General features: G+C 40.8%; 1 protein-coding gene across 2 annotated transcripts in view; it reads right to left on the bottom strand.

The window, feature by feature from the left end:
- Positions 1-312: 312 nt before the first annotated feature.
- itga1 (integrin subunit alpha 1) overlaps positions 313-10,117 on the bottom strand; it is a 73,620-nt gene continuing 63,815 nt past the window's right edge. For both annotated transcript variants that reach the window (XM_036977634.2, XM_036977635.2), the window contains exons 21-30: positions 9,505-9,585; positions 7,653-7,729; positions 7,448-7,537; positions 7,205-7,313; positions 4,784-4,897; positions 4,478-4,582; positions 4,286-4,390; positions 4,064-4,159; positions 3,848-3,961; positions 313-3,567 (exon numbers count right to left, since the gene is read on the bottom strand). In XM_036977634.2, coding sequence (XP_036833529.2) covers positions 3,508-3,567; positions 3,848-3,961; positions 4,064-4,159; positions 4,286-4,390; positions 4,478-4,582; positions 4,784-4,897; positions 7,205-7,313; positions 7,448-7,537; positions 7,653-7,729; positions 9,505-9,585 — 951 coding nt within the window. In that variant the 3' untranslated portion in view covers positions 313-3,507. The remainder of the gene's footprint in view (positions 3,568-3,847; positions 3,962-4,063; positions 4,160-4,285; positions 4,391-4,477; positions 4,583-4,783; positions 4,898-7,204; positions 7,314-7,447; positions 7,538-7,652; positions 7,730-9,504; positions 9,586-10,117) is intronic.

Here is a 10,117-nt window from a genome sequence, read left to right as displayed (position 1 = left end):
ATAATGGAAGCTGCCTTGCCCCTTTCCTTTCAATCTGAAACCATGAAGCCCATCCTGTGTGTGTAATGGGGTCAGTATGCCTGCATTGCCCAGACTGCCCACTGACTGTGAACAAGATCCAGCTGAAAGGATTAACTGATGTGTACAGTAATCCCAAACGCATGAGCAACCTGTCTGCAACAAAATAGCTGGCTTGCTGCCTGCCCTTCGGAGAGAAAACATAGACTTTTTAGCACACAGCAAAAACTCACCCGCTATAGCCTACAATTATACTAATTCAGTTTTATGGCATGATTTACGCCATTGATGTTCAACATTAAAAAACAAGGCTTTATTTTTTTTTGCATAAGATCCTTGACAACATGTGCAATGCTTTCTAAATGCTTTCAAATCTGTGCTAATGAGAGTACATACAGTATGACAAACCAGTGCATTAAGTGGACATTTCACAGCAGTGTGTATGACTGGACCATATCAGTCAGATGCAGGCTCAGCCCCCTCCCTCCATCCCACCCACCCTCCCTCCCTCCCTCGGTCAAAGTGGACTGAGACGATAGATCAGTGATCCTCAAACCTGCTCCTGGAGAGTCAAAGTAATGCAGGTTGTTATGCAACCTTAGCGCCATCACACCTGATACAACAACCCCTTGAGACAGACTGTTAACATGAATGTTATTAAATGTCAAATCGAGAAGCTGGTCAGCACACACAAATTTGGTTCTGGGTTTCAGAGTACGGTTACTGATTCAACTCATCCGTAATCAAATCTTCAACGCCTTCATCGGCTGACTCCATCACCGCCGAGCTGTGACAAATAAGTTATCCAGAAGGGGACAGGATGGAGGATCGCTGTGTTAACATTATCTTACACATTTGACAGACATTTGATCTTTATTACTTGTGCTTTCAAAAGTGATGAGTGTCTCGTATATACAATGCAACGTATGCAAAATATGGGAACAAAATGCAGATAGACTCAGGAGGAGGATAAGCCAAGGTGCATAAATATCAAAAGAGGTGGGGGGGATGCAACTCACATTCACGAGTGTCACATGGTGAGGGTGATTTCAAACCTCTACCGGTCCGTCATAGGCTGTCAAATCACCCCCAGTATGTGACCGTCAATCGCCCAAGTTTCCCCGATTTTGACCGTCTTCATGACAAACGTCTTTTTGTTCGGCGCTACTGTCAAATGAAGACATCAGGAATCAGGTTACACTCCACTGAGAGGCTTTCTGGGTGACTGTAGGCTACCTCACGAATCAATCTCCCAAAATAAGAAAAGACAGAAAAGAAAGAGGAGCCAAAAAACTAAAATCTTAGCGGATGGAGGCTAAATTAATCTAGTTCCAATACACATTTTGTTGGACATTTCGATTTTCGATCAAAATATAAGACCAATGTTTTTATTTTAAAATACTACGTTTGTTTGTTTTATCTAATTCAGATGATGTCAAAGCTCCATATACTCCATATTATTAAGGCCGAACATTTTCATTATACTATCACCATACTATCATACAGTACGTAGCACCTGAGAAACGTTGGAGCAAATGAGTTATTTTCTCTCTATTACTGACATATACACTCTTAGAAAAAAGGTGCTAAGTAGAACCATACAGGTTCTTCAGTTTGTCCCCATTGGGGAACCCCTTTCGGTGCTGGTTATAATCCTTTGCAAAGAAACCCCTGTATATGGTTCTACCAAGAACCGTTTTATCATCATCATCTAAAGGTTCTTCCTTTTATCTTTGGAGGGTTCTTCCTAGTACCCTTTATGAATGGTTCCACCAGCCTTATTAGCCTTCACCTTTAATTATTTATGACAATATATTACATATATCATAAGGCCTTTCTTTAAGGGCCTAGTTCTACCAGAACACAGTGGTGTTAGGAATCTCCTGGTTTACATGCCACATCAGGCCTGCAAGTCACATTATGCTGGCTTGCAAAGTGATGTGTAATTCCTATTGGAATCCAGCCAGAGTTAGGATAGCCAACAAGTGGAATTATTAATCAGCCTCAACCTGCATTCAGAATGACTGCCAGGGTAGGGAAGTCTGAATACTGAGACTTCCTCAGTCATCTAAACTGGAACAACCATCTAAGTAACAAATCCAACCGATTGGATCAGTTTAGAAAACAGTATGTTATTTATATTTGTGTAGCATAAAATGTATTAGCCAATCAATATACATGCAAAAACAGAGATATTACAGTAAAAAAATATAACAAATACCCCTGCATGCTGGGAAATACTATATATGGCTCTATGTACAACCCTTCTTGCCTTTCTTCCAAAAACAGTTCTTAGCATGTTAAAGTTTCTAGGTAGAACCCTTTGCCTTACAAATAACCCTCGACTTCCGAAAAGGGTTTCTTCTGATCAAAAATGGTTCTTGGTAAAAACCCTATCCCTCTACAAAGAACTCTTTTGGAACCCTTTTTTTTCTAAGAGTGTAAGGCCTTCTTGATACATGCTGGATTTATGTCCGTTTTAGCTCAAATTGTTGCAAACAACTTTATGTACAAGCTTTACATTCACTTACATTAACAGCACAATCAAATGTTTTCCTTAATACTGTAAAGGTGCAATCTGTAAATTCTCTACCCCCATGTCGTGACAAGATGAATACAAGTATTTATGTCAATAGCATCTATTCCTCCTCTTCTTTTATACAGAATATATTCTTTTGGTGGGTACACTCGCATGCACCTCTTTACTATTCGGAGGAACATTTTTGTTAAAACATACAACAACAAAAAAATCGAACTTAAAGACTGAGCTTGTAAGACTAGAACATTTTGCAAATGTCCGTGTGTCAAAAGCAAACATTCTGCTTAGAAGATGAGGAATGTGCCAAAATAGAATTAATAACACGTTTTAAGACATACCATAGGTTGACAGTGTTTCATTAAAAAGTATCAAACAACTAGGACACAGGATTCGAACCCATCGCAGATTGTCTGTGCAAACCCACCAGAGTTCACGTGGACTTGGGCAACTTTGGTTTAATGCCATAGTCTGGGGTGTTTTTAGTGGCATTGGGATGTTCTAAGTAAACCTGAGAATGTTTTGTTCTGTTGTATAAAGCTGATAAGGTTGTGGCATCATATGATCAGTTCTGAGTCAGGATGCCATACATCTAGGTCTTCTGATGTCTCTTCTAGCTTAGGTCCTTAAGGTCCAGGTCTTGGTACCCAAGTTGGATAGACGGAAGACCACAGTGTACAAGTTCAATGTTTCCCAAGGCTTCTCTTTCCACGGAACCCGGACCAAGTTGTTATTACGTCTGGTAGACCATGTTGTTCATATAGATGGGCCACATCACTTTCAGGTGAATAGGTTGGTGCAGAACCATAGATAAACTCTGGCTTTTCCTCTGACCTGATGGCATTCAGGTGAATGGGTTGTTGTGGTATTTCCTACGGTATCTCCTCTCACTGACCTGATAAAAGACCTAAAGACAGTGGGGCACAGACAGACCTACAGGGTGGTGGGAAGGGTTAATTCTTCATGTCCTCCTTCTCCATGTCCTCCATGGATTTTCTTTTGAAAAATCCAGCCTGGTAAACGGAGCAAAGGAGAAAACATGGAATTTACAACCCAATTCAATCCAAGTCTGAAGTTTGATTTGGATTTGAAATGGATTTGGATTTGAATGGAAATGGATTTGGATTTGAAATGGATTTGGATTTGAATGGAAATGGATTTGGATTTGAATGGATTTGAAAGTGTATTGCACACATGGTCACACATGTTGAACCTCTCTATAATGCAAGCCTGTGCTATGTTATCTCTTCCCGATTGACACAAGCAGACAGAAGGTCGTGAACACCCACATACCTTCCATAGGGCGAAGATGACCAGTGCCAGAATGAGAAGTCCTATTAGGATACTGACTATAATGATCCACAGCGGTATACCTCCCAAAGCCTCTTTAGACACCTGGATCTTCACCTGAGATAGAAACGAGAGTGTTACACGGCCCAGAAAACCAACAAAAAGGACAACAAGCAAACACATCAAATCGCATGAAAATGTATAGGTCATTGCTCTCACATCTCTGGCGTGATTCGCGGTGCTCAACATGAAGAGATCCGTGTTCTGGTTCTCCAGGGTGGCATGAACTATCATATGAAGGCTGGTGAACTCTGCCTGCTCAGCAAAGAATTGAATCAGATGAGTGAATCAGAATCAGTCAAAAAACACAATCATTCAATCTTTCATTCAATCAATCAATCAGTCAATCAATCAATCAATCGATCACTCCATTATACTCACTTTGATAAAGGTGGGCTTCCACACCCTGAAGGTAACATTGACCTGGCTGTTGTTGACGTGAGGGATGGAGCAGTCAAATGACTCACATGGGTGGTCCTTACAGCCCTGCAAAGAAGAGGATACACACTGTGAGACACACGCACAAGCGCAGACGCACACACACACACACACACACACACATTGTTGACTCACCACCAGGAAGTCACTGAGGGTCTCTTTTTTAAGGTTGAGAGTGTGGACATTGTTGTGGTTGATCTTTAAAGGGTTAATCAGATGGCCGGCATGGCATCTCACATCCTGTGGGAGACAGACAAGATCCACCGACAAATCAACCATCAGTCAATCCATCACATTGGATCGAGTTGATCCACACCACTAAAATTCTGCAGTCTGCTTGAATTCACAGTGTGATTATCTGTTGACCGGCAGAGAACCCCGTGCAGAGTCTCCCTCTATGCTACAGCACATGTACCACAGGGAGAGAGAGAGAGGCCTTACCTGTGAGGAGGTGACGTGAGTCAGGTAAAGCAGGATGTTCTCTCTGGGTGAGAGGTACGGGTACTTCACCCTTAGCTTCAGAGGAGGAGTCGCCATATCCACATCCCTATTAATCTGGAGGTTAGAGATACGGTTTAATAGCGGGAGCCGGGTTCACTGAGATTTCCCCCACCACCCAAACTCATTCTCGTTTCAGGGGATAAATGATGTTGAGAAACTGGTCAATTGTAATGAATGATTTCTATGAGCAGCGTGACGTGAAATGGAGCTGTTAAAGAATACGTACATCTGAATCTGTCTTCTCTGCTGCCTTCTCTGCTCTGATATCTGCATGATCAGTGTGTGGTTGTGAGTGTGTGTGCTGTTGTAGCCCATTTACTTGCAAAAAGTCGGCATGAATTCAAAGTGCTGCATGCGACCACGCCATGCAGACAGCAAGTAGGCTATACAGAGCATCGCTTAAAAAAGACGGCCATAGTCTATAACTAAACGGCCATAGTCTATAACTAAACGGCCATAGTCTATAACTAAACGGCCATAGTCTATAACTAAACGGCCATAGTCTATAACTAAACGGCCATAGTCTATAACTAAACGGCCATAGTCTATAACTAAACGGCCATAGTCTATAACTAAACGGCCATAGTCTATAACTAAACGGCCATAGTCTATAACTAAACGGCCATAGTCTATAACTAAACGGCCATAGCCTATAACTAAACGGCCATAGTCTATAACTAAACGGCCATAGTCTATAACTAAACGGCGATAGTCTATAACTAAACGGCCATAGCCTATAACTAAACGGCCATAGTCTATAACTAAACGGCCATAGTCTATAACTAAACGGCCATAGTCTATAACTAAACGGCCATAGTCTATAACTAAACGGCCATAGTCTATAACTAAACGGCCATAGTCTATAACTAAACGGCCATAGTCTATAACTAAACGGCCATAGCCTATAACTAAACGGCCATAGTCTATAACTAAACGGCCATAGTCTATAACTAAACGGCCATAGTCTATAACTAAACGGCCATAGCCTATAACTAAACGGCCATAGTCTATAACTAAACGGCCATAGTCTATAACTAAACGGCCATAGTCTATAACTAAACGGCCATAGTCTATAACTAAACTTCCTCAACAAAATAGTGTGGTGACTTTGAGAGAACTTTGAGTTGATTCAATTGCAACAAGTACAAAAAGAAAATGTTACATTCACGTGTATATTTCTCCCATTTACGGTGGTGTAATCATGTTCGATTTTTTCCCCCCCTGGGATTATAGGCTATGCTTTTATTTCTTTATTTATGAATTATTGTTTTTTTTGTTTGTTTTGCCCCTTTTTCTCCCCAATTTCGTGGTATCCAATTGTTAGTAGCTACTATCTTGTCTCATCACTACAACTCCCGTATGGGCTCGGAGGCTGAAACCCATGCAATTATCTCGGGGAAGAAAATTGCTAAACTCTCTGGAAAAAATATCAAACCCTAGTCAGAGAGAATCAGTAAAGTCACAGGTCTTTCAGTCACAGTTGAATCACATTTTAGCTTCTTCAAAAGCTGAGGCAACTCAGAATACGTGTCTTACTTTTGGGCACCACTTGGTCTCACCAGACTCAGGGCACTCTGACTAACCTGGTCTCACTATAGTATGAAACATGGTATTTCCATCATCCACATCTATACCATGGTAAAGATTAGGCAACACCATGGTGTTATTTAGGTGCATGGCAGTACCGTCATACTCAAAAGCTCAAATCATGGTACATTTCCATGATTCAGATCTATACCGTGGTACAAATGATGCAATACCACGGTAATAAGTGATAAATAGATGTAATACCAAGGTACATAGTAGTACCGTGGTACATATTTGTAAGAGATGTCTTACTTTTCGGGCACACCACTTGCCCATATCTAAACAGGTATTAGTCTCTCACTAGACTCTGACTAACCAGGTCTCACTAGACTCTGACTAACCAGGTCTCACTAGACTCTGACTAACCAGGTCTCACTAGACTCTGACTAACCAGGTCTCACTAGACTCTGACTAACCAGGTCTCACTAGACTCTGACTAACCAGGTTTCACTAGTGTATAACTGGGATGATACTGTATGTATGTACAGTACCAGTCAAAGGTTTGGACACACCTACTCATTCAAGGGATGATCTTTATTTGGACTATTTCCTACATTGTAGAATAGTGAAGACATCGAAACTATGAAATAACACACATGGAATCATGTAGTAACCAAAAAAAGTGTTAAAAGATCCAAAATATATTTGAGATTCTTCAAATTTCTTCTTTTTGCCTTGATGACAGCTTTGCCCACTCCTGGCATAGTAACGATAAAGAAAAACTCTGGAATGCATCGGTGTGTCCAAACTTTGGACTGGTGCCGCATGTCTTACCGTGTAGCTGATCTTGACCTCTTCTCCTATCACACTGGTGCCGTTGAAGACCCTGGGGTGCTGCTCTCCCTCTTTCACTATGATGTGGTCCTCCTTCATGTGCCTGTCACTGAGAGACGGAGGAATGAGGAAAGGAGACGGAAAGATTTGGAAAACGGTCAAACGTTTTTTTGGGGGGGGGGGGGGGGACCTGTGCAAATAAGAATGCACGCTGCATGTGTTGCAGGCGCTGTCTGTACTCACGCTGTGAATCTAAGTCCAGCCTCGTACTTCACAGGGATGGAGATTTTCACAGAGTTATCAAAAAGGGTGCTGTTCACTTCGTCGCTGTCACTGTAGTAAGGGGAAAGCCATTGCATTTGAATTTTGACATTACGATACTTCTTTTGATCGCTCGTATATTTTCTGTTGTCGTTTAGATTTAGTGTGACACCATGGCTTACTGTACCTGGTCGCAGTTACGTTGATCTGAATTTCCTTCCAGATATGTGCAGGGTTGACTTCAAACAGGATCTTAAAGACCTCCTGCAGAGAGAGAACAAGCAGACACATCAGCGGCCTGAAGTCCATAGTGAGTCTAATGGTATTGCAAAATGTTGCGAGGATTGTCTTATATATACAGTCCCAGTCAAAAGTTTGGATACACCTACTCATTCAAGGGTTTTTCTTAATTTTTTACTATTTTCAACATTGTAGAATAATAGTGAAGACATCAAAACTATGAAATAACACACATGGAATCATGTAGTAACCAAAATTGTTATGCAAATAAAAATCTATTTTATACTTGAGATTCTCCAAAGTAGCCACCCTGCCTTGATGACAGCTTTGCACACTCCTGGTATTCTCTCAACCAGCTTCATGCATTTCAATTAACAGGTGTGCCTTGTTAAAAGTTAACTTGTGGAATTTCTTTCCTTCTTAATGCGTTTGAGCCAATCAGTTGTGTTCTGACCAGGTCGGGGTGGTATACAGAAGATAGCCCTATTTGCTAAAAGACCAAGTCCATATTAAGGCAAGAACAGCTCAAATAAGCAAAGAGAAATAACAGTCCATCATTATTTTAAGACATGAAGGTCAGTCAATGTGGAACATTTCCAGAACTTTTCAAAAACAGTCAAGCGCTATGATGAAACTGGCTCTCATGAGGACCGCCACAGTAATGGAAGACCCAGAGTTAGCTCTGCTGCAGAGGATACGTTAATTAGAGTTACCAGGCTCAGTCCAAATAAAAAGTAACAGACACATCTCAACATCAACTGTTCAGAGGAGACTGTCAATCAGGCATTCATGGTGGAATTGCTGCAAAGAAACCACTACTAAAGGACACCAATAATAAGAAGAGACTTGCTTGGGCCAAGAAACACGAGCATTAGAGCGGTGGAAATCTGTCCTTTGGTCTGATGAGTCAAAATTTCAGATTTTTGGTTCCAACCGCCGTGTCTTTGTGAGATGCAGAGTAGGTGAACGGATGATCTCCGCATGTGTGGTTCCCACCGTGAAGCATGGAGGAGGAGGTGTGATGGTTTGGGGGTGCTTTGCTGGTGACACTGTCTGTGATTTATTTAGAATTTAAGGCACACTTAACCATCATTGCTACCACAGCATTCTGCAGCAATACGCCATCCCATTTGGTTTGCGCTTAGTGGGACTATCATTTGTTTTTCAACAGGACAATGACCCAGCACACCTCCAGGCTGTGTAATGGCTATTTCACCAAGAAGGAGAGTGATGGAATACTGCATCAGGTGACCTGGCCTCCACAATCACTCGATCTCAACCCAATTGAGAGGGTTTAGGATGAGTTGGACTGCAGAGTGAAGGAAAAGTAGCCAACAAGTGCTTAGCATATGTGGGAACTCCTTCAAGACTGTTAGAAAAGCTTTCCTCATGAAGCTGGTTGAGAGAATGCCAAGAGAGTGCAAAGCTGTCATCAAGACAAACGGTGTCTACATTGAAGAATCCCAAAAATATATTTTGATTTGTTTAACACCTTTTTGGTTACTACATGATTCCATCTGTTATTTAATAGTTATCATGTCTTCACTATTATTCTACAATGTAGAAAATAGTAAAAATAAAGAAAAACCCTTGAATGTGTAGGTGTGTCCAAACTTTTGACTGGTACTATATATTTACAAAACAAGATATGGAGGATTGGAAATGATGTAGACAATTACATTGATGGAAGCTACAATCTGCAATATTAAAGCTGATCTACCCCCAACATTTTTTTTATCAATAAATAAAACATTTAAAATATTTATAAAGAAATATATAATAATAAAGAAACGTCTTACCTCTACATTGCTTTTGAGGAATGGATATCCCACAGCACACTCAACTTTGGTATTATTTAGACTACAGTCTTTTTCTTTGGGCTGCGGAGTAAAGGGAGAGATGTCAAAACATACTGACAGAAATTATGACTGTGAAATGAAATCTGGATGTTCAAGACAGTAGAAGTAGAACGAACTGCAAAAATCACTGAAGCTGGAGACTCATATCTCCCTCACTAGCTTTAAGCACCAGCTGTCAGAGCAGCTCACAGATCACTGCACCTGTACATAGCCCATCTGTAAACAGCCCATACAACTACCTCATCCCCATCCTGTATTTATTTATTTATCTTGCTCCTTTGCACCCACAGTATCTCTACTTGCACATTCATCTTCTGCACACTTATTTGTATTGCTTTTAATCTTTTTAATGAATGTATCTTATTAACACTTTGTTCTAGCTAGCTATTTGTGTAGGTAGCTATCAAGTAAACGCAATGATCGAGTTACTCTTGTCATTTTATTGTTTTAAGTCTTTTGCTTGTAGTGTGATTTGTCTGTTTAATTGCTATATTGTAATTACTTTGCCACCATGGCCTATTTATTGCCTAAACTCCCTTATCTTACCTCATTT

The sequence above is a fragment of the Oncorhynchus mykiss genome, chromosome 5, assembly GCF_057628025.1.
Source record: "Oncorhynchus mykiss isolate SJ-2025 chromosome 5, ASM5762802v1, whole genome shotgun sequence".
NCBI classification, from domain to species: domain Eukaryota; kingdom Metazoa; phylum Chordata; class Actinopteri; order Salmoniformes; family Salmonidae; genus Oncorhynchus; species Oncorhynchus mykiss.
The sequence above is the reverse complement of the archived record's forward strand: the minus strand, read 5'-3'. Positions and strand labels throughout refer to the sequence as shown.